At 42.0% G+C, this 25,875-nt stretch overlaps 1 protein-coding gene across 1 annotated transcript in view; it reads right to left on the bottom strand.

Annotated features, from left to right (window-relative positions):
* Positions 1–483: 483 nt before the first annotated feature.
* sdc2 (syndecan 2) overlaps positions 484–25,875 on the bottom strand; it is a 116,246-nt gene continuing 90,854 nt past the window's right edge. The window contains exons 3-6 of the mRNA XM_078540820.1: positions 17,214–17,349; positions 11,310–11,461; positions 10,845–10,989; positions 484–1,695 (exon numbers count right to left, since the gene is read on the bottom strand). Coding sequence (XP_078396946.1) covers positions 1,532–1,695; positions 10,845–10,989; positions 11,310–11,461; positions 17,214–17,349 — 597 coding nt within the window. The 3' untranslated portion in view covers positions 484–1,531. The remainder of the gene's footprint in view (positions 1,696–10,844; positions 10,990–11,309; positions 11,462–17,213; positions 17,350–25,875) is intronic.

The raw sequence follows: 25,875 nt of genomic DNA, 5'->3' as shown, positions 1-25,875 counted from the left end.
GCTGCTAATGAGGCCAAAATTTTCATTACCATTTCTAGAAGGAAGATGAGAGAGAGATGATGCCCATGGACACTCATTTAAAAATCCACATACATTGCCTTACTTGTTATACAGGGAAGAGTTACAATAAAAAAGACAAAATTTAGAACTCTAACTATGCAGTAATTGCAGATAGGTTAATTATTCCCTTATCTACAAAAACTTCATTAACTATAAAATAGTGTATAAAAAAGATTTATGAGAGAATGAGGGGTGCTGGGTGTTTTGACAGGCCTAAAATGTGAAAGTGTCAGCTACAATGCAGGTAAACTACAATTTCTATTTTTAATTAAAGGTAAGAATGCCGTAATATACCTCAGTAACAGCTTTATTTGGTCCCTGACAAGACTAAAGGAGTACCCTGAGGCTTATAAATTGTGCATTCATACCAATAGGTTTGTTAACACAGTTTCCTAAAAGACACATGAATGAAGGCGATGGTAATTCATTAGTGGGCCACATAATTTATTCAGTAGTTTATGTTCCCCATCTTCCAAATTAAAACGTGTCTGTTAAACAGTAAAAACTGCAGCACTTAAATTAACTGAGCTTACAAAAGACCATACATTTGCTGATATCAACCTCAAAAAATCTGCATGACAGCAGTAAAGGAACCAGGGAATTGTAGGCACTTAGTAGGCTTATGAAAACCTGTACCTGTTGATTTCAAGAGGTCTGGTCCAAAATCTTCATTTCCTACCAAATTTAAAAAGAAATTAATACAAAAAAAAAGATAAAATTAACATACATCTGTGGCTGTATAAATCTACTTAAGTCACTAGTCTTTGGGTCTGCTCAGGATTATCATTATTTTATATCAGATCTTATGTACAGGAGATCTGTGAATACACATGGGCACAACTTTACAGAATGTAGCCAAAAATAAATTTTGTACTCCGTTTTCAGGTATTCAATTGCTAGATGCTTAAAGAAATAAAGCACAGTGTAAAATAAACATCGTGACACTACCATTCTATACAAAGTAGAGATCATGTTTACATAGCTCCCAAAGCTGAAATTACATTTACACATATTATCTGAATTATTTGAAGACAAATTGCACCATGAAAACTATAGAAAGGCATTTTAACATATCTGAAAAGATAAATTAATGAACAATTTACTTGCAAGATCAATTTTATATGCATTATGACTAAATTATAGAACTCTGATAGAAAATTTAAGAAAACAGAACAAGTATCTATCATACTTTCATTCTGTCTGCAGGTGGAGTTAATATCTTTTCTTCCTCAAATTTGGTAAACAATGGAAACTAAGCCATGTTCACTGTCACAATCTTAAGCATTAAGACTAGATCAAATGGCATGTTTGAGTTTAAAAAAAAATACATGAAAATGTTTTAAATACAACAGGGTTTGTTATAAGAGAGCCTGGATGTCTTTTTCATTAAGAAAAGGTCTTCATTATCTCTATGCAAAAAGCTTTAATTAGTATAGTTCAGTGATCTCGCAAATAGAGATACTTCGAAGGTTTATGCATAAAACTCCTTGGTTGGTGCCTTTTGATAGGCCGCAGTCGATGGTTTGCGTTCACCAAGGTCGTAGCTGCCTTCATCCTTCTTCCTCATGCGGTACACCAACAGTAAGATAAGGAAAATGGCGAACAAAAAGCCAATGACTCCTCCAGCAATAACAGCTGTGAGACAGATATTAGAATAGTGAGATAAACATCAGCAATTACCACATTATCATTCACTTATGATACAGTTAGGCATCTGAAAGATGATTCTGTTATGGAGTGCAGACAATTGAAAACAACCACCTTACAGAGGATTAAACTTTTATTTTGGCATGTTTTCAGTACTTGAGTTGCAATTAATTATTATGTGCAAACCCTAGAAATTTTGGACAAGACGTTGTACTGGGAGTTACCTAGGTTAGTTCGAGATTAATTTTTGGGGTGCTATTTCTCCGACTCCTCACAGTCCTCCATTGTAAGTGACGAGGACTCATAGAATATAACTGTACCAACATAATTACTGTCATTTGTGCCCCAGTACTGGGCACTAGGAATGTCCAGGGTACCCAGGCTTGTTAGAGCAGTGCAAGGGAAATTGCAGGTGCCCAGATGTGCTCCACCCACCTAAATTGCGCAAAATATCTTGATCCTAGAAAAAAGTTATTTGGGGTCGGGGCAAGCCGAGCTCCTGGCTGACACATTAACCCTCTTTTGGGTCAGAACTGTCAAAGAGACACAGGCTATTTTCAATTAGAATCCTGAATAGTGCAAGTGTTTAATGAATTTTCCCACTTAAAACCTGAATCTACTTTGGAACTCAAAGTGGAAGAGGCACCATACCCTGATGGCTTGTGTCCCAGAATGCCGAGGGGAAATAGCATGCCCTGGGCACATTTTTTGAAATGTTTTGGATATGAAAGCTGGGCTAAAGGACTAGCGATTGGCTAATCATCTCTGCTGAGAGAGAGACAGGAATAAGCTAGGTAACCATAGATGAGCAGGTTCAACATTGATTGTGGGTAAGCTTCTATAATATTAATGTTCACATTTAAAATAGTGCAAACCTGATAGGAAAATATGTATCTGGAACTCGATATTAAAAATAAATAAGATTAGGAAAATAATTAATTAGTAATTAAAATGCAGTAAGGATAGCAGGGCAGGTGATGTTCTGCAGCTGTACGTGGGATCTCACGAAAACCAATGTGATCCATGGCAACCACATCCGCAGTAAGTGTCCACTGCTCAAGGAGCTTCGGCTCACAGTCAATGAGCTGGAGGCTGAGCTACAAACACTATGATATATCGGGAGGGAGAAAATTGCCTAGACACTGTCCAGAAAGCAGTCACATCCCTTAGGCTAGGGTCTTCTGATTTGGGTCAATGGTCAGGGACAGGATAGTGTGACTGCGAGTGAGGCAGGTAAGGGGATTTAGAAGGCAGGAGTGCAGGAGCCTCAGCCCTTGCAATTTTCTAACAGGTTTAAGATTCTTGCAGCTTGTATGAATGAGAGCAGGGGCTGTAGGGCGGAGCAGGAAGCTATTCAAGCAGGGGGAATAAATAGGAATGCAGTGGTAGTAGGAGACAGTATAGTCAGGGGGCTAGACCCAGTTCTGTGCAGCCTAGAGTGAGAGGTCAGGTGGCTGTGTTGCCCACATGATGCCAGAGTTTGCTTGGGGCTGGAGAGGAACTTTCAGCAGGAAGGGGAGGATCCAGTTGTTGTGGTCCACGTAAGTATCATAGACAGGACTAGGAAAAAAGTTTTGCATAGGCAGTATGAGCAGCTAGGCACCAAATTAAAAAACAGAACCCCAAAGATAATAATCTCTGGATTATTACCTGAGCCACAAGCAAAGTGGCATAAAGTAAATAAGATTAGGAAGTTGAATGTTTAGTTTAAAGATTGGTGTGGAAGGAATGGCCTTTGATTCATGGAGCATTAGTACCAATGCTGGGGAAAGTGCGAGCTGTACCATTGGGATAGTCTTCACCTGAACCGTGCTGGGACCAGTGTTCTGCTGATTCGTATCACTAGGGTGGTACAGAGAGGGTTTTAAACTAAATGGGGGGGGGGGGGGGGGGGGGGGAAGAGAGAGAGAGAGAGAGAGAGAGAGAGAGAGAGAGAGAGAGAGAGAGAGAGAGAGAGAGAAAGAGAGGAGGGGGAGGAATCACGTGAGGGCAGATACGGTAGATTAAAAAGGTAAAGCCAAGGCAATAAAGCAAGGTAGCAAAATGGTAATGCCAATCAGTGTGGCAGCAAGGGACAGGACATACAAACTTATGAGTGTGACAGTTGGCAAGGACAGAGTTGGCAAAATTAATAAAGTGACAGAACTAAATTCTCTGTATCTGAAAGCATTCATAACAGAATAGATGAATTGACAGCTCAAATAGGAATAAATATATATGATCTGATAGCCATTATACAGGTGTGACTGCAAAGTGACCAAAGCTGAAACTTCAATATTCAAGGTACCTGACATTTAGGAAGTTCAGGGAGCTAGGAAAATGTGGTGGGGTAGCTCTGTTAATCAAGGATAGGATGACATTAGTATAATAGTGAAAAGATGACCAAAGTTCTAAAGATCAAGATATAGAATCAGTTTGGGTAGGGATAAGAAATGGCAACGGTAAGAAGTCATTTGTGGGAGTAAGTTTATAGGTCCCCTAACATCAACTACGCTGTAGGATGGAGCATACAGGAAGAAATGATGGGTCTTGTAAGAAAGGTACTGCAATAATCATGGGTGATTTTAATCTACATATGGACTGGGTGAATCAGATTGGCAAAGGCAGCCTGGAAGATGAGCTCAGAGGGTGTTTTTGGGACCATTTCTTGGAACAGCAGTTCTGGAGCCAACCCAAGAGCAGCTATTCTAGACCTGGTAATGTGCAATGTGACAGGGTTCATTAATGACCTCATAGTAAAGGAGCCTCTATGAAGCAGTGATCATAACATAAGCTGAATGTGAAATTCAATCGAGGGTGAGAAGAGTGAGTCTGGGACTAGCGCTTTAAACTTAAATAAAGGCAATTACAAGTGTATAAATACAGAGTTGGCTAAAGTGAGGTGGGAAATTAAGTTAAAGGGTAGCACAGTGGAGATGCAGTGGCAGACATGTAAGATATTTCATTACACTTAGCAAAGATATACTCCAGGTGAGAAAGAAAGGCTAGGAAAAGGATGCACCATCTATAGCTAACAAAGGAAGTTAAAGATAATATCAAATTGAAAGAAAAGCCTACAATTCTGCAAAGATTAGTGGTAAGTCAGAAGATTAGACAATTAAAAAATCAGCAAAGGAAGACTAAAAAATTAATGACAGTGAAATTAGAGTATGAGAAAAAGCTAGCTAGAAATCTAAAAACAGATAGTAAGAGTTCCTACACTAAAAAGAGTAATTAAAGGGAGCATTAATCCTGCAGAGACCGAGACTGGGGAATCAATAATGGGAAAAAAGGAAATGGTGGGAGTGTTGAACAGATATTTTATGTCTGCCTTGACTGCAGAAGGCACAGATAATATCCCAGAAATACTTGTAAATCAAGAGGTGAAAGGGATAGAGGAACTCAAAACAATTACAATCACCGGGGAAAGGGCACTGAGAAAATTATTAGAACTAAAGTTTGGCAAGTTCCCATTATCTGGTGGCCTGCTTTCTAGGGTCTTAAAGGGTGTGACTGTGGAGATAGTTGTAATTTTTCAAAATTGCTAAATTTGCTGATGACAAAGACAGGTAAGCGAGTAGGTTGTGAAGAGGACATGTGGGTTTAGATTTTCACAGAGAAATGACAGAAGAGGCCAAAAATCAGAAGTCCGGCCCCCAAACACAGCACCTACCATTTGCACAGGGGCAGAAAGGCCCAGGTCAGGATTGGCACATGCACGTTTTGCAGAAGCAGCTGCCCATAAAAAATAGTTGTCTTTGGGTATGGCCCCAGGACACCTTTGGGGGGAGGTCAGGTGCCCCTTGGGATTGTTAAAATCAGGCATGAAAATGTGTAAAAAGAGTATAAACTCATTAACTCCCAAGCTCATGAACTGTCAAGTGTCAAAATGAACTGTCAAAGGCAACTTTCAAGGCATTTAAAACTCCTGCCCTTTAAATCACTGAGATAATATCCAGAATGTTTTAAAAATCATTGCTTGCTATTTCACTCTGTCTGCTGACATAAGCCTGAGGGCTACCATTACAGGATTAGTGCTACTTGACTTGATTTCAGAACCTTCCATTATCATAGTAGGGTGTCCGACAGTTCAGTTTGACTGACAACTCCACTTGGCTCCAGACTCCGACGTGGGACTATGAATTCCAATGCTTACTTTTATAAGGGATTACGCACTTGAATGAAAATGTTCTTAGAAGAGATTATGTAGTTGAAGGAATGCAAATGTAGCAAATGGTTTTTTTTAAACGAATGAGTGTTTTTAAAAAAATAAAGTTAAAGTAAATATAGACACTTAGACCTTTATATTATTTCATCTCATCATGGCTCTTGAGGTTTGTCCATGCTGGATACTGGGCGAGTTGGCATGGTAGGTGTAAAGGCAAAGGGTAGTAGTTTGGGGGGGGGGGGGGGCCATGGGTTGACATGATTTGGCATTCGCTCTGAAGAGTCATATGGACTTGAGACGTTAACTCTACCTCTCTCTCTCTCCACAGATGCTGCCAGACCTGCTGAGTTTTTCTACCATTTTTTGTTTTTATTTCAGATTTCCAGCATCCGCAGTATTTTGCTTTCATGAATTGGCATTAAGTTGGCATAGGGGCTATAAGAGGCAATGGGGTGGGCAGAGGGGCATAGGTTGGTATGGAGGGAATGAGGGGAATAAGGTGGCATAAATGAGGCATGGGGAGTGTATGGAGGGGTAAGGGGGCGTGAGGGGTAAAGCCTAGAGTGTTGTTTTATTGTTTTTTTGTAAACTACAACACAGTGCCAGATACAGACAGGCCTTCCACCCAGCCCGCCTCCGCACTTGTTCTGGGGTTGCCCGACCTGACTCCCAGGGAACCCTGCCATCCCACAATGAAAATCCCAACTAACTTCCGGGGCATTTTCTCATGGGTCAAGTTTGTGACTCTGCACACCCGATCCAGGAGTGGAAATCCAGGCCAAGGAGTCTCAAAAGGGATATAGATAGGTTAAGTGAGTGGGCAAAAATTTTGCAGATGGAGTATAAATGTGGGAAAATGTGAACTTGCCCACTTTGGCAGAAAGGGTAGAAAAGGAGCAGATTATTTAAATGGAGAGAGATTGCAGAACTCTGGTACAGAGGGATCTGGGTGTCCTGGTACATGAATCACGAAAAGTTTGCATGCAGGTGCAGCAGGTGATTAGGAAGGCAAATAGAATGTTGCTGTTTATTGCAAAGGCAATTGAGTTTAAAAGTAGGGAAGTTTTATTACAGTTGTACAAGATGTCGGTGAGACCACATCTGGTTACTGTGACCAGTTTTAGTCTCCTTAAAGGTATAACTGCATTAGAAGCAGTCCAGAGGGTTCACTCAACTGATTCCTGGGATGAATGGGGTTATCTTATGAGGAAAGGGGACAGGTTGGGTCTACATCCATTGGAGTTCAAAAGAATGAAAGGTGAAACATCCTGAAGGGGCTTGACAGGGTGGATGCAGAGAGGATGACAAGGGGAGGTGGTAGCAGCATCGTGGTAATGTCACCAGACTAGTAATCCAAGGACCAGGCTAATGTTCTGGGGACATGGGGAATTTAAATTCAGTTAATTAAACAGCTAGTGACCACAAAACCATTGTCAATTGTCGTAAAAGCCCATCGGGTTCACTCATGCCCTTTAGGGAAGGAATCTACTGTCCTTACCTGGTCTGGCCTACATGTGATTCCAGACCTACAGCAATGTGGTTAACTCTCAAATGCCCTCTGAAAGCATGCCACACAGTTGTATCAAACCACTTCAAAGTCTACAAAAAGAAACGAAGCTAGACAGGTTACCCTGTCATCAACCTAGGCATGAGAAACGACAATTGCAAACCCAGCCCTGTTGACCCTGCAAAGTACTCCTACTAACATCTGAAGGCTTGTGCCAAAATTGGGAGAACTATCCCAATAGCCTGACAATCATACTCTCAGAATCTTGCCCTGCAGACATATGTTCCAGTCACCAACATCACCATCCCTGCCCCACTAACAGGGCAGGTCCACCAGAGGTGGCAGCACAGTGGTATACAGACAGGAGGGAGTTGCCCTGGGAGTCCTCAACATCCACTCCAGACCCATGTAATCTCATGGCATCAGATCAAACTTTGAGAAGAAAACCTTCTGCTGATTATCACCTTACCACCCCCCCCCCCCACCACCACACTTCCCCTCCTCCTTCTGCTGATGAATTAGTACTCCTCCAGTTGGAGGAAGCATTCTGGCAAAGGCACAGAATGGGTTGGGGGGACTTCAATGCTCATCAAGAGTGGCTTGGTAGCACTACTACTGACCGAGCTGGCCAAGTCCAAAAGGACATAGATGCTAGACTGGGTCTGCAGCAGGTGGTAAGGGAACCAGTAAGAGGGAAAAACATACCTGACCTCATCCTTACCAACTTGCCTGTCACCATGACAGTATTGTTAGGAGCGACCACTGCACAGTCCTTGAGGAGACGAAGTCCCATCTTCGCATTGAGGATAACCTCCAACGTGTTGCGTGACACTACCACCGTGCTAAATGGGATAGATTTCAAATAGACGTAGCAACTCAAAACTGGGCATCCATAAGGTGCAGTGGGCCATCAGGAGCTGCAGCAGCAGAATTGTATTCGAGTAATCCATGACCTCTTGCCACAGCATATTCCCCACTACCATCAAGCCAGGAGATCAAACCTGGTTTAATGAAGAGTGCAGGAGGGCCTGCCAGGAGCAGCACCAGGGATACCTAAAAATGAGGTGTCAACCTGGTGAGGCTACAACGCAGGACTACTTGCATGCCAGAGAAAGGAGCAGGCGACAGACAGAGCTAAGTGATTCCACAGCCAACGGATGAGATCTAAGCTCTGCAGTCCTGCCACATCCAGTCGTGAATGGCAGTGGACAATTAAACAACCAACAGGAGGAGGAGGCTCCACAATTATCTCCATCCTCAATGATGGGGAAGCCCAGCACATCAGTGCAAAAGACAATGCTGAAGCATTGCCACAGTCTTCAGGCAGAAATGCCAAGTGGTTAATCCATCTTGGCCTCCTCTAGAGGTTCCCAGCTTCACAGATGCCAGTCTTCAGCCTATTTGATTCAATCCACATGATGTCAAAAAACAGCTGAAGGCACTGGATACAGCAAAGGCTATGGGCCCTAACAAGATTCTGGTGACAGTACTGAAGACTTGTGCTCCAGAATTACCATGCCCCTAACCAAGCTGTTCCAGTACAGCTACAACACTGGCATCTACCCAGTAATGTGGAAAACTGCCCAGGTATGTCCTGACCACAAAAAGCAGGACAAATCTAACCTGGCCAATTACTACCCCATCAGTAAAATGATGGAAGGGATCGTTGACACTGCTATCAAGTGGCACTTACTCAGCAATAACCTTCTCACTAACGCTCAGTTTGGATTCCATCACAGCCACTCAGCTCCTGACCTCATTATAACCTTAGTCCTAACATGGACAAAAAAAAAGCGTTGAACTCCAAAGCTGAGGTGAAATTGACTACTCTGGACCTCAAGGCAGCATTTGACCGAGTGTGGCATCAAGGAGCCCCAACAAAACTGGAGTCAATGGGAATCAGAGGGAAAGCTCTCCGCAGATTTGTGCTAGGTATGACACCAAGGAAGATGGCTGTGGTTGTTGGAGGTCAATCATCTCATTCCCAGGACATCACTGCACGAGTTCCTCAGTGTAGCGTCCTAGGCTCAATAATCTTCAGCTGCTTCATCAATGACCTTCCTTCCATCATAAGGTCAGAAGCGGAGATGTTCATTGATGATTACACAATGTTCAGCACCATTCGCGACTCCTCAGATACTGAAACAGTCCATGCCCAAATGCAGCAAGACCTGGACAATATCCAGGCTTGGGGTGACAAGTGGAAAGTACCATTCGCACCACACAAGCACCAGGCAATGACTATCTTACAAGATAAAATCTAACCATCACCCCATGACATTCAATGGCATTACCATCACTGAATCCCCCAATCAATATCCTGGGGGTAGTTCCCATTAGCCAGAAACAGAACTGGACCAGCCATATACATACTGTTGACTACAAGAGCAGGTCAGAGGCTAGGAATTCTGTGGCGAGTAACTCACCACCCTGACTCCCCAAAGCCTGTCCACCATCTGCAATGCAGAAGTCAGGGGTGTGATGAAACACTCTCCATTTGCCTGGATGAATGCAGCTCCAACAACACAAGAAACTCGACACCAAGGGCAAAGCAGCCGCTTGATTGGCACCCCATCCACCACCTTCAACATCCACCACTGATGGCAGTAGAGTATACCATCTACAAGATGCACTGCAGCAACTCAAAGGATCCTTCAACAGCACCTTCCAAATCCGTGACCTCTACTACCTAGAAGGACAAGTGCAGCAGATGCATGGTAACACCACCATTTGCAAATTCCCCTGAGCTACACACCACCCTAACTTGGAGCTATCTCGCTGTACCTTCACTGTCACTGGGTCAAAATCCTGGAACTCCCTCCTTAACAGCACTGTGGGTGTACCTACTCCACATGGACTGCAGCAGTTCAAGATGGCACACCTCCCCCTTCTCAAGGGCAATTATGGATGGGCAATAAATGCTGGCCTAGCCTGTGGCGTCCATATCCTGTGAAATAATTTTTAAAAAGGACATTTCCCCTTGTGGGAGATACCAGAACTATGGACATAGGTTAAAAATAAGGGGTGTCTCATTTAAGATGGAGGGGAGAAATTTTTTTTCTGAGAGTCATTAGTATGTGGAATTCTCTTCACCAGACAGCAGTGGAAGCAGGGTCATTGAATATTTTTAAGGTCGAGTTAGATGGATTCTTGATTAACATGGTAGCTGAAGGGGGTGGATGGAAATTAGAGTTGAGGCCACAAATCAAATCAGCCATGGCTTTAACAAATGCTGGAGCAGGCTTGTGGAGCCAAATGGCTTACTCTTGCTCCTAATTCTATGCGTCTATGTAAAAATAACATGTCACTGTTCCACCAAGCCAACTGGTTTACAATCAATAAAAATGGCCTCTAAAATAATTTTGTTTTAAATTCAAAATTTATAACCCATAAGTATCCTTCAATATAATTCTGTAAGTATGTTTATGGCGTTCTATGATTCTGTTATGGAAGCATGAAAAAAACCACAAAGCTGCTATTTACCTGCAAGCACTTCTGTTCTCTGGAAAAGGCTTTCCGAATGTTTTTCTGCAGACACATCTTTATCATCAGTATTGATTGTTGGCTTTTCAATAACAAAGTCATCTATTACCTTTGGTTCCTCTTTAACTGGGGTGTCTACGGTTGCCTGCATGGGAAAAGCAATGCAAGGAGCCATGTAAATTCCAAAAGAGTGTAAAAAAGATACAATTCACTTGCTCAAAAGTACTCATTTGCCATAGTTAATCCACAATGCGCTGTGGGGTACTGTAATATAGTATGGAAAAAGGGTGGGATAGCGAGAAAAAAGAGCTAGGAACTTTCATTATAAATACATTTTACTGCAGTGCATGACCACATATACTGACAATAAAGAAAACTGACAGCTCTCGCAAAAAAGATACTGATCTTTACAAAGTACATTACAAATCTGAAAAGATTCCGTTAAACCAAGTTGTGTTTACTTGCCTCTGTTCGGGTAGGCTTCCTGCCCATTTTTTTCTGTGTAGTTGGTTCTATTCCCATAGTTACTGATTTTGGTGCACCACCAGTTGGTTTGACATCTGGGTTCACTTGTGCAGGATTATAGGTGACCATTTGTACCTTAGTTTCAAAATTCCCTGTGGAAGAGAAATGTCATCTCAACATATATTCAAAAAATGTCTACCATAACAGTTAAATTTGAAACTGGGACTGTTTTTATTTAAGGAATGTTCCTACTTGCACTTAAGTGACAAACTTGGCAGACCTGTCACCGAGCCCATGATCAGAAATGATTGCAAATTAAGACTGAACATCTGATTCTTACAGAATCGGGACAAGCACCTCCCCTTCACAGCTGTCCATTCCTATAATGGCTGTTGGCTCATATATCCTACACACCACACTGTATGACTAATCCTACACTGTTTATTTCCCAAACACATCACGACCTATTTTTTTCACCTCAGCCACTAAACCACGAACCAAAACACAATTAAATTATATGATTTGGCACACAAAGCTGTGAATTTAAAAATGGTTATTAAAATTTTTCAGTTAGTTTTTCAAAACTCCTTGGGAGCAACTTTCTGTGGGGGTAAGTTAGAAGTAACAATGTGAAAAATCCACACAAAAATTCCTACTCATGTTATTAAGAAGGAGCTAACTGGGGGAAAAAAAGTCATATGGAAAATTCATTTTGTAAAACCCAGCACGAGCACAAGAAATGCTTTGGTTATAAATTGAACTTGGTGTTTTTGGTCCTTGCATGCCAGCTCAAAGGACACATTCATTGGGAACTTCTGGCATGCCATGCAGATTTAAAGGTTAGAACTCATACATCATCAACATCATCATCCTGCTCATTTCTGTAATGAAGTTATTGTTTGATGGGAAAAATCAACAAGCTTTTCAGTCAGAAGTCACAACTCAATTCATCATAGAATCATGCAGTATAGGAGGCCATCTGGCCATCATTCCAATTCCGACTCCCCAACTATCTCACTCTCCTGCTCTTTCCCCATAGCCCTGCAAATTTCTCATTTGGAAGTATATTTCCAATCCCTTTTCGGAAGTTACTGTTGTATCTGCTTCCACCTTTTCGAACAGTGCATTTCAAATCATAACTCTAGGTGCAAAACAAAATTCTCATTTCGCCTGAGTATTTTGGCAATTATCTCAAATCTGTATCCTCTAGTTACCGACTTTCATTTTGAACATTTTTATGCAGTCTCCCCTAACTTTAATACAAAATGCTGCAGATGCTGGAATTCTGAAAGAGAGAGAATGTTGGGAATACTTTCTGCTTGAAGGAGAACAATCCAGCTTCTCTACTTTCTCCACATAATTGAAGTCCTGAATCCCTGGTACCATTCTAGTAAATATCTTCGACACCCTACATCCTTCCTGAAATGTGGTGCCCAGAATTAGACACTAGCTGAGGCCTATTTAGTGTTTTATAAAGGTTCAAGGTACCTTCCTTGCTTTTGTACTCTCTGCTTCTTTAAAGCCCAGAATCCCATAAGCTTTAAAATAAAACAAAGAGCTTTATGAACTTGTCTTGCCTCTAAAATTATATTTAATTAATATTCCCTATCCTGATAGGAATATAAACATGCCAATATTGAAAGAAAATGAAACAAGTGCTTTAGCAGCTCTCAAGAAAACCATATATATGTTAAGTCACTAAGGTAACACTTTCTTGCAGAATGTTAACAAGCATACAAACTTGCCAACTCGCACAGATTTCCCCATCGAGCCTCATAGACCTGATGTCCACCTCAGAGTCTTACTTGCGCTTTAATCTGATGCAAAATATCAGTCCTCAGCACAGCAAAGCAGTACAGAGTCTTCAGCCCACTTACATTGAGGAGCAATCAGAGATCCAACAGTTAAACCACTTCTCCCAACTCTAGCCAATGCTCCTCTGCGCACACCAAGATCAACTTCCCTGGACGACTGTCATCCAATTCTCTGCCAAAAGACAGGCTGTGGTGGGACCAGCAACGGGATTGTAGAACCAGGCTAGTGTGAGCCTCAGGTTGGGAGAGGAGCCTTGAGCTTCAATTCATATTGAATTAATATGCCCTCTCACTTTAGCGGCAGAATTTTGCCTTCGGCGAGCAGGGGGCGACACGTAAAATTACGCGGGATGACGCCGGGCGGAACCCCTGACGCCATCCTGGTCCATTTAAATTTTCAGGAAGGCGGGCCCGCAGCAAAATCAGCTGTGGGCCTGCCGACCTGTCAATGGCCAATTGAGGCCATTGACAGGATCAATTATACAATTAAAGGACCTGCCCGTCCAACCTCAAGATTGGTGGGCAGGCCAGGAGCCCCGGCGGCTAATAGCTAAAACATGAAACCTCATCCACCAGTGGGATGAGGTTTCATGTCGGGTTTTAAAAAGTTTAAGAAAGTTATGATGTAAATTATGAACATGTCCCATCTCATGTGACATTGTCACATGAGGGGGACATGATAGGGAATTTTTTTCTTCTATTTTTCATATTTTTCAAAGTGTAAGTGATCTCCCTGAAGCTGGACTTTGCCCCCACATCCCATGAATGAATAGAAAAAATTCAAGCCTAATTCAGCAGGTGGAAGGTTTGGGGAAGAGGGTGATCAAGTCTACTGCATTTCGTAATTTCACAGCGAAGTTTGGAGTTGGAAATTTTCTCTAGTGTCAGATTAATCAACAAATGCAAACATCACATCTTCAAATTATCTAGCATTATGCAATTATATATGATCACTGCTTAACAAGATTTAATAATCCTATAAAATGTTGTTTCAGAGGTAAAGGTTGCACAATAAAAATGTAACAGGCTGAAAATACATACATTTTTAAATTTTGCACAAAGATAAATTGGTGCATTTGCAAAGATTCAAAAGGAAAGATGGGCTTAAGTGACACTTATTATCCTCTTTATTTTGGGTTGAAAGAATTTCGTCTGTTGAAAAATACTCAAGATAGCTTTGGCAAGTCAAATATTTCTGAGTCAAAGCAACTCTGCCATCATTTGATGAATTGTGAATGCTGAACTATTGGTTCATCATACAAAATGAACAGTTTTCACACTATTGAGCCTAGTTATATGACATGGATCAGAAACAAGTGCCTTGATATTAACTACCCCCTCCATGATTGTCCTGAAGAGATCATGGGTGAGCCCAAAATGGCTTGCAAACATTTCTATTAATGTGTTTAAATCAGGCTGACAGTGCAATTGGCAGCCTGATTTAAATCTAACTGGTAGTTGACCAGGTTTACCCAGGCCCTTCCAACAAGCCTTAGTCCACCCTTCTGCTAATTGTGGTCTCTCTCCAACCCTTGCCGCGATCAGCGACCTCCACCCCCACCAGACCAAGCCCTGACATGCAGTCTCCGTGATCAAAGCCAACAACCACCCTCATTCCAGGTCTGTAACCTGTTCCCCTCAAAATGGCCAGGGATCATCCTAAGGGTTTGTGGCCGCAGCCTCTGACCTGACCTGGTTTTCCCACCTGTCAATTTAGCTTGCTGCCACACAGGAAACAGAAACGGAAGATATCTTGAGGAGTTGGTTTTGAGTAATAATTTAATATTTGAATTAAAACCCACACAGACAAATTCAGGCTTGTGGTTCATGCATCATCGTTTCCCACTGAAGCCTTTCCACAAACTCATTTCTTCACAGAAAAAAAAAACCTCTGCAAAATTGTTGAAATCAGTACTGAAAACAACTTAATTTTGTAGTCATTTTCTGGGACATAAAATAGTTATAAAATCAGAATCTAAGCTTGCATATCAGAGAAGTCAATTTTCATCCTTCTTAATTTACTGATGGTTAGATTTCAACATCAGAAAGAGGAGAGAATTTATTGGCTAATGTGAGATTTTCTTGAATTGCCACTGAATTAAGGTAAGAATCAGAAGCAGGAGGAAGCTATTCAGCCTCTGGAGCTTGCTTGGCTATCCAATTGTGGCCTTAACTCCATTTTCCTGCCAGCCCCCTTATAACCCTAGGCTCCCTTGTACTTCAAAAATCTGTATAACTAGCTCTTGAATGTATTCAATGACCCAGCCTCCACTGCTCTCTGGGGTAGAGAATTTCAAAGATCAACAACCCTCAGAAGAAATTCCTCCTCATTTCAGTCTTTAGCAACCCCTTATTTTGAAACTGTGCCCCCAGTTCTAGATTTCCCCACAAAGGGAAACATCCTCACAGCATCTGCCCTGTCAAGTCCCCTCAGGGTCTTATATGTTTCAATAAGATCACCTCTCATTCCACTAAACTCCAATAAGTATAGGCACAACCTCCTTAGCCTTTCTTCATCCCAGGAATCAACCTACTGGACCTTCTCTGAACTGCCTCCAATCCAAGTATATCCCTGCTAAAATAACAAGATCAAGATCAACACAGTATGCAACATGGTAGACACTCTAGATGCCCAACATCCTGTACAGTTGTAGCAGAACTTCCCTACTTTTAAACTCCACCCCCCTTACAAAAAAGGCCAACATTCCATTTGCCTTCTGAATTACTTGCTGTACCTGTATGCTAACTTTTTGCAATTCACAAACAGGACAATGCTGCATTCTGCAGTCTCTTTCCATTTAAACAATATTCTGCTTTTCTGTTCTTGCCAAAGTGGACAACCTCACATTTGCCAACAGCCAAATTTTTGCTCACTCATTTAACCTATCTAAATCCCTTTGCAGACCCTCTCCTCACAATTTGCTTTCCTATTTTTCTGTCATCAGCAAATTTGACTAATACACTTTGTCCCTTCATCCAAACCATTAACATAGAAAGTAAATATTTGAGGCCCCAGCAATGACCCCAGTAGACCCCACCAGTTACAGTTTGCCAATTTGAAAATGACCCTTTTAACCAGAATGTTTCCTGCTAGTTAGCCAATCCTCTATCCATATTACCCCCAGCATCATGAGCTCTTATCTTGTGTATATTCTTTTACGTGGCACCTTATCAAATGTTCTTTGGAAATCCACATACATTACATAGGGGAGATGTGGCGTAGTGGTAATGTCACTGGACTAGTGATCCAGAGGGCCAGGCTAATATTCTGGGAACATGGGTTCAAATCCACAGCAGCTGGTGGAATTTAAATTCAATGAATAAATCTGGAATATAAAGCTAGTCTCAGTAAGCGATTGTTGTAAAAACTCATCTGTTTCATTAATGTCTTTTAGGGAAGGAAATCTGCCTTCCTTACCTGGTCTTGGCTACAAGTAACTTCAGACCCACAGTAACGCGGTCGACTCTTAACTGCCCTCTAAAAGGACTTAGCTCAGGTCAGTTCAAGGGCATTTAGGGATGGCCTTGCCAGCGACACCCACATCCCATGAAAGAATAAAGAACTACATCTCCTGGCTCTCCTTTATTCACCCTGTTTGTTACATTCTCAAATAATAAATTAGTCAAACATGATTCTCCTTTCATAGGACCATTTGACTCTGCTCATTATGATTATTATTAATTATTTAATAGTGGATTTCATCATTTTCCCAATGACAAATGTTAGGCTAACTGGTCTATAGTTCCTTGCTTTCTGCCCCCTCCCTTTCTTGAATGGAGGCCTTTACACATTTGTGATTTTCCAATCTGGAATTTTGGAAGATTACAACCAATGCATTCACCATCTCTGCTGCCACTTCTTTTAAGGCTCCACGGTTAGGTCACCAAGTCCAGGGGGCTTGCCAGCCTTTATTCCCATTTGTTCTTCAGTTTTAAATTCCTCCCTTCCTATTGCCTTTTGATTTTTCACCATTAATCGGGATGCCCCTAGTCTCTTCCACCATGAAAACGGATATCAAAAACTTTAACATCTCGGCTTTTTGTTTTAACCTTGCCAAAAAAAGGAAATGATGTACTGCTATCCGCTTACCTGAGCCTGATCCAGAATTATCATAATCATCGTCGTCAACTGGCCAATTTCCAGATTCAATGGGCTCATTCTCAAAAGACTGTTCAAGATAGAATTCCTCAGGCCATGGCATTTTTGTCGCTGAGACTGACTGCCTCTATAATACAAAAAAATAGATGGATTTTTAAAAAATTCAAAACCCAACAGCATTGGGTATTATTTGTACATAAGACAAATTAAGTTTCTATTGTCACACATCAAGAAGCTTGCTAGTCAATTATGAAAGTGGCAATGGAGAATAAAATAAATTAAATGCATGTTTCCTATATTCCTACGAAATGTTACTTAAGAAAGAGGCACAACTTTCCAGGTTCTCTCTAGTTGCATCGATTGTAGCCTTTTGGTATGGTCTTTGTAAAAAAAACGGCCAACACTACTTTTCAAAACCAGTAGTTTTTTGACATGCTGCAAGGGATTACAGGCTAAAAATCTGTTTCCTCCTGTTTTGGGCATGGGGAGAGAGTGTCTTGCGATCTGCCTGCGTCCAGTCCTGTTGGAGCATGACCTTTGCTGATGGATGGCTGAATGCTCCACAGGGGCCCTAGTAAATGTTCCAGCTAACCTGCATCTCAAAGGCGCATGTGCCTTCATAAAAGGAAGATGCTGCTGACTGCCTGTAGCACTTATGGAAGAAGCTGAACAAATGGAACACCAGGGAACAGAGAAGACTGAAGTTCATGGATGAGGCACTTGAGGTCTTTCTTAAATAGAGTTTGCCAGGAGCAGCCATGTTTCTGCCAGGGGCCAGGAGACCCTTCAGGAACACCCTCCAAAAAGGGAGGGAGAGTAGGGAGCTAGGGAGGTCAATTCATGGAGTCTAGGCCAGAGGGCCTGGCAGCAGTGCTGCAAGTTCAGTTGCCTCATGCAGGTAGCCAAGGTCAGTGATCACCACATGACATCACCAACCCCTCACTACTCAATGCACCACACCAGCATCACTCCACCAGCAACAGTCCCTAGCATTCAGGCCCATCATTCAGTTGCTTCACCTCAGCTTCACATACCTTCAATGATACCAGCCTCAGACCCATCTCTTGCACCCTCCACATACCTCTAGCGATTTAATGTAGCAGGCATTTCACCCAAACAGTGCAACACAATGACCAAAACAAGGATGCACACAACTGCAGAAACCAGAGCAGATCTGATTGGGGGGGATGCCAGGCAGACCTGCATTTCCTGAGCCTTAGGGAAGGGGTAGTCTTCCGCATTGTGGGGCCGGCTGCAAACAAGCCTGTCGCATCTCGCACTGCCAAGAACATGGAGGATGATGATTTCCCACCTTACGGCCCTTCTTAGCTCCAACCTCACCCTCATCCTGCTATCTGGCATGAAATGCCAGCTGCTGATGGTATTAGCAGTCCATGCAGTGAAAGCATTGCTTTAGAACACTGGTGAACTGATCCACGATGTTTCTGGTGGCAGCATGGTTCTCACTGTCTATCCATTATCTTCAAGATCTGGTGGCAATGGGCAGGGTATCAGCTGTATGTAAAATAGATGCTCCTTGTTCCCAGACAGACAGACACTCTGATGCTTTGTATTGGCCCAAAGATGATGGGAATCACTGACTGCATCAGGATGAAGGCATCGTGCCTGCTGCCAAGGTAGCAGTCATTCAGAGGAGTCATGTACAGCACAGGAGGCAGCTATTCAGCCCATTGGATTACTATGCAGGGAGCCAGCATGGATCAATCAGTCCCACTCCCCTTCTTGATCTCCGCAGCCCTGCAGGTTTATTTCCTTTATGTGTCGATCCAATTTCCTTTCGAAATCATCAATTGTTTTTCTTCCACTATTGTCTTGGGCAGCGAGTTCCAGGTCATTACCATTTGCTGCACAAAACAGGTCCACCTCACATTCCCCTGCATCTCTTGACCAAAACCTTAAATTTGGGTCCCCTAGTCCTTTTACTATAGCAGTTGGGAACAGATTTTCCAAACCCATCAGTCTTGTACACCTCTATCAAATCTTCCCTCAATCCCCTTTGCTCCAAGGAGAGCAACCCCAGCTTTCTAAACTAACCTTGTAATTAAAATCCCTTATCCCTGGAGCCATTCTGGTCAATATCCTCTGCACATTATCAAGGACCTCACATCCTTTCTAAATTGTCATGACCAGAACTGGATGCAATGCTTTTTTCACCGGTTTGTGCATTGCTCCCTGTTGACATGTGACATTCAAAATTACATGTGTGCAAATAGATGGATCCTTGTACCTTTGGGAATCCCATTATTTTATCAAAGCCTCACATCCTCTAATCCTGCTTGCATCTGCTTTTGAGACAATACAATGAAATCTTCTCACTTTGCATATAGGGACTCCATCTCCCTAATGCAGTTGTGGCCACCAGGATATGTTTGCTATGTCAACAGCTCCCATCTGGAAGGATCCAGTCGTGTCAAAGTTTACAGCGACGGTGACCTTGATGGGCACTGGCAGCACCATCCTTGTCCTGGTGAGGCTGCAGGTCTTGTTGAGCAAGGCAGCACAGTTCTGTAGTCACGTTCTTAGTCAGTCAATCTCCGGCACCTTGGACATTGCTTCGGGTGGATATGGAGATGGGAGAAGTACTTAAAAATCTATGGCGGGTAAGGCATTCTGTGTAGAGCCTCCTCCCTGTCTGTAGATCCTCCCTTCTCTGCAGCTCCATTTGCCTGTTACGTTGCAGACCCAGAAGCAAAACTACAATCCCCATACCTGTTGTAGCCGGAATGTAGACAGATCACCAAATCCTGTTTCTCCTTGTATGGATGCCTCAGCATTCCCTGTTAAATCCAGCAACTCACCACAACACCTTGTAAAACTGTACTTCCCCAAACTCTGCAATAGCTGAAGTTAAAAGCACCTAAAATCTGCAAGTCAGATGGCTGTTTCTTTAAATAGCGCTAGTTGGGCGAATCCTTGCACAGCTGAGCAGCAATTGGACTGCACTGAATGTCTGTGCTAAGTTTCGAAGACGTGCATGAAATCAGTTGCAACGCCTGCCAGGTGTCAGAACCTGCCCACAAAGGCTTCCAGCACATGCGCCAGCAATGGGACCCCTATTTATTTTTTAGCATATTAACATTTATGAGTCACATTAACATTTATGGCCTAAATTTTCACCAAGTCGGGAGCCATTAAAAGTGACGGGTGGATCCCGATTCCGGGATTCCCAACTCTATTCCCGGACTGTCTGATTTTCAGGGGCACCTTTAAAAGGTATGGGCTGGTTCCTGTCAAAAGCCAGTACCTGGCGCCCCTGACCTGTCCAGCTCCATTGCAGAGCTAGGCATATCCTACTCCTCTAATTTTCTTGGGCCCGGGCTAGGTTTTTTTTATATAAAAAAAAAGAGTTGTGGTTCAGGGCCCCTCAGAGGAGTTGTGAACCATAGTCTGCATGGTGGAACCTTTTAAAAGGCAAGTTCAAAAGGTTCTCCTCATGCCTCTGAGGCCAAGTTAAGGCCCCACACACCCACCACATCATGGCCTCTCCGAACCCCCATGCCAAGCCCTTCACCCTCCCCTAAATACAATAATCCCGATTATTGTCTCAGGATCATTCTGAACAGCTGTGAGACATGGAAACAAATAAGGATGAAAATTCAAAGCTTGAAGCAGTACAAAAATTCATGAAATCTCTGAAGAGATTACCTGAAACACTATACCAAATCCAGCTAAACTGCACTTTTCTCTGCTAATTGGAAAATTGAAAGGCACTTCAATGCTTTCATGATGTTGCTGCTCTGCTGGTGAACCACAGGAGTAAAGGTGATGTGGATGGTTAGTACTCATTGAGAATTGACTGCAATTCAAGATGTTTTGATGTACAAATGCTGGATGATGTTCTTTGACTGAAGCTTGACATTGGAAGGCAGAAAAGACACCTTAGATATTGAGGAGAGTGGGTCTCTGCTTCAGAGTTAATATTTGTCTGTTTCCAGAGGTAGCTGTTCAGGATTGCAGTTTTCGGTTTTTAATTTCTAAAAATTATACCTATTCTTAGTGTGTCTTAGATTAAGACAAAACATACGTAGATATTAACTAGAAGTAATTTTCTTTTATTCATGAGATGTGGGCATTGTTGGCAAGGCCAGCATTTATTGCCCTCAAGAATGTGGCAATGAGCCACCTTCAACTATTACAGTTCAGCTATTGGAGATACATTCACAGTGCTTTTAGGCAGGGAATTCCAGGGTTTTGACTCAGTGATGAAGGAATGGAGATATATTTCTAAGTTGTTATGGTGTACAATTTGTAGGGGAACTTGGAGGTGGTGCTGTTTTCCATGTGCTTTCTGCCCTCGTCCTTCTAGGTGGTAGAAATCACGGGTTTTTGAAATGCCTTGGCAAGTTGCTGCAGTGCATCTTGCTGCAACAGTGCACTGGTGGTGGAAGGAGTGCTAATCAAGTGGGCGGTTTTGTCTTGGGTAGTGTTGAGCTTCTTGAGTGCTGCTGGAGCTTCACGCACATCCAGGCAAGTGGCAGGTATTCTATCACACTGGTGGATTCTGCCTTGTACATGGAGGACAGGTTTTGGCCAGAATACCCCACCTTTACCCTGCTCTTGTAGCCACAATTTTTATGCAACTGGTGCAGTAAAGTTTCTGGTCAATGGTGATCACCCCTAGGATGGTGATGGTGGGGAATTCAATGATGATAATGCAGGTGAATGTCAACTGTAGGTGGTTTGAGCCTCTTGGAGATGATCAGTGTCTAGAAGTTGTGTGCCAGTAATACCCATGGCATGCCCCAGCCTAAGCCTCAAATTTGTCCAGGTCTTGCTCCATGCAAGTAAGAATTGCTTCAGTATCAGTGGAGTTGGAAATAGTATGGCACACTGTGCACTCATCAACAAACTTCTCCACTTCTGTCGTTACGTTGACAGAAATTTCAGGCTAGCACTCTGACTTGGGAACCTCCTCACGTGATGAACTGGGGCTGAGATGATTATCTATTACAGTCTACTGTGCCGAATATGAACTTTTCCCATCGTACTATTTGCAGAACAGTGACGCTTTCTGGTGACCAACATTTATCCTTCAACCAATACCATGAAAAACAGGCTCTCCCCATTACTGTTTATAGAATCTCGCTGTATGGAAATTTCCCTACAGTACAACAATGATTACACTTCAAAAGAGGTTTGGAATAGTTTGAGGTCATGAAAAGTGTTCTACATATGCAAGTCTTCTGTTCGTGGAGTCAGTAATTTGAATTAGCCTGAGGTGCAAATTAGCCATGTTTGATGCGGTTTCAGTGAAGCAGTACACTGTTAAGGTGCAGGAGCACTTAGGAAAATGTCACAAAACACCAATTTTCTAAAATGCATGTACCGTACAAGCTGCACAAAGCAAAGTACAGTTATTTCACCAAATAACCAGTAATTGTCGTTTGCTTCTTGCTGACAGCACATCTGTCTTCAAAGTTTCGACACTATTTGGTGCAGAAAAAGTTCCATCGGGACCCATGATCGAGTTGCCAGCAGTCGCACTCAATTCAATGTCATGGCTATCGTGAGAGCTGGCTCCTCTACCACCATTTGCTTGCTGGTTTCACTCAAATTGTCCTCATTCTCTCACAATGCTTCTGCACAGCAAAAACAATTTCCATATTGCTAAGTAATTTGGACATCAGAACATATCAGCATCAATAATGGACACAAACCCTGAACTGCCAGTAGTCTCAACTGGATTTCTCATGTAGTCAGAGATTTGTGCTTCAGGCTTGGCATCAGTATCCATGTGATGTGACGAATGAATGTTCTCACCCTCAAGAGTTTGGGTCCCAATTAAATAATTCCAGCAGCAAGCTTTTGAGAATTTAAAATAAAGGTTATTTATTCTCTCACCCACACCACGCCCCACCCATACACAAAAATGTATTGTTACAGCCTGCAATTTCTTGGATGGTTTCGATGCTTTAAAGTTGAAGTATGGGTCTTGTAAAGCGAAGGACTCTCAGCGGACTGTGAGGCCTTGTAGTGAAATGGCTTTTTTAAAAAAACTGAATGGAAAGTAATGAATTACTTTTTTTAAAACGTACTTTTTTTAAAAAAAAAACTTAGCATCACTATAGGATTTATCTGTTCTATATAATGTATAGTGGGTTATGGGACATGGAAGTGCCAAAGCTTAGCTTAGGGGACATGAGGAACCATGGGGACTGGGTCAGGGACACAACTTGTGTTATGAAAAATGTATAATTTTTAAGTTGACTGTGTTGTGTGTGTTAAGGTAAAAATGGTTTGAGTTTCATTTAGGTTGCTTGTGAGCCTTGGTGCCTGGGAGTCTGGATAAACTCCTGACTGAAAAGTCAGGTCTACATTACATACTTCCTTGGAAGAATTGCTCATCTCAGAGGGCTGTGAATCTTTGGAATTCTCTACCTCAGAGAGCAGTGGAGACTGGGTCATAGAACATATTCAAGGCTGAGTTAGACAGATTTTTGATCCTCAAGGGGTTTGAGGATTATGGGGGCTGCCAGGAAAATGGACTTAAAGCCACAATCAGATCAACCATGAATGGCAGAGTAGGCTCAAGGGGCCAAATGGTCTACTTCTGCTCCTATTTAAGTTATGTCCCTTGCTTTTGGACTCTATGCCTCTACTTTAAAAAAAAAGCATGCACAATCCTTGGCTTTATAAAGCCTTCTCAACTTGTTTTGCTGCCTTCAAATATCTGTATGCACACTTCCCATTGGGGTCCTTAAAACAAAGAGAAAAGCCATAAGTTATAGTACAAGCTTTTGTACCCTTTTCACAGGTTGATAGAGATAGCAATACTTCCAGTCTAGGTAGACTAAACCGAACAGTAAACTTCACTAATTAACTAAAGGTTCCACAATTGTTTGCTATATATTTAATGATCAATAAATCCATAAATATGGCAAGCACATGATAAAGCTTTTCTAAAATCAAAGCTTATTCAAAATATACAAGAGTGGTGTAAAGCTGTAAATATTGAATAGAAACAAAATTTACTGCATCATTACAGTCCAGCTACTTTAAAAAAAAGACCCTTCCATCCTGTTTTGACGAATCCAGATGAATGATTAAAGCTACCTGGGCTACCCTCTTGGAATTCAAATCAATAACTCGGCCGCTAATAGGGTTTTCACTGCCTCAATGCCCTTCTCTTCTGGCATTTATTGCTGCTGCTCCACGTGGTCACATTTCATGGCAAAATCCCTGGAAACCTATTTGGAACTGCTGAAGCTTGCCCCTGTAGATGTTTTTAATACCAATTGTATTCTTCAGCCTCATCAAAAGTAGCTGCAATCAATCATGTAGGGCTATGCAAGTGATGCCACATTCAGTGGTCTAGTGCAAGTTGATTGCATATAATTCACCCAAACTATTGACAAGAACTACTCAAAAAAACCTGTCCTTTATTGGCACCTTTCAATCTCAATATTCACCAAAGCTCTATTTATTGTCACAATAGAAGTACAGTAAGCACCATCCATTAAAAATACAAATGTTTGAACAGATACGCTTTGACCTAAACTACCATGTTCTTTTTTTTACACTTGCCATTTTTGTCCCAACTTGAATGCTGCTGAGAAAGGGTCTATTTGGGCTTACATACAAGGTGCTGTTTCCTTCTCTACATTAAACAATATTCAAGGGCAACTCTCAGCCTACTAAATCTCCCTGTACTGTAATCAGGCATTTTTGTTTACCTTCTTTGAAGCATCTTGGGATGTTTAATTATGTTAAAGGCGCCATACAAATACAAGTTGTAGTTGTTTACTAAAAGCATTGAGCTACCTTTGTCTGGACAATTCAATAAAGCAAAGAAATGAATCCTGGTAGAAGGAACAGTACTGTTTCAGCTGTTGTCTCAAAGCAAAAAGACTCCTTCAGCAGAGACAGAAATATCGCTTCGAGCTTGGTGGCAGTATTGTGAAGTCTATACTCTATTCTTCCAGTTAATACAAGATGGCCAAATTACATAATTTACTACTGCATCAAACCTAAGAAACTGGAAAGATGCACTTTGTAGGCCTGATTACATTGAACATTCCTCAATGCTCAGTTAAAACATGACAGCAAGGAAGCCTGATATAATTCCTCGAGGGCCAAAACCCAAGCAACATAATTAGATTCTACTCAAAAGAGAATTCATCATGGAAATTTCAACAGGTTCTTTCTTACCTACTGATAAATTGAAAATGCAGTAGCTGAGATGAGACGATTTTAATCCTCGAGACACTACTTCCGTTCATGTCAACAAGAAGAAACAGGATGAGCAGGGAATAAAAAAAGCACCTGGTGTTTTGTGAATCCTCCCATCTCTGATCTTGTCTAAATTTTCAAGTTTGTTCTTTTTGCCTTTTGAGGGTAAAGCAGCACAAGGTGTCAATTAATTACCTCCAGTGACTGGGATGGCATTCCTACAGCTTACAGTGATATTGAATCAAGACTTGGGAGTTAGATCAAGGCCCGGTGCAGGAATTGAAAATATCATTGTGCCTAAGGCCCCAATCAAAAAATGGCAGATGTGACGCCACCTTTCTTTTGTGAAAGTGCAATGTCTAGCAGTAGATTAAAACAGGTGTTGCTGAAGAGATGTTCAAAAAATAAATTCAGTTTTCAGGCCATTGACACGATGTCTTACGATGGATGGACAGAAGCATGA

This window comes from Cetorhinus maximus, chromosome 4 (assembly GCF_964194155.1).
Source record: "Cetorhinus maximus chromosome 4, sCetMax3.hap1.1, whole genome shotgun sequence".
Classification (NCBI taxonomy): domain Eukaryota; kingdom Metazoa; phylum Chordata; class Chondrichthyes; order Lamniformes; family Cetorhinidae; genus Cetorhinus; species Cetorhinus maximus.
This window is presented reverse-complemented; position numbering and strand designations above follow the sequence as displayed.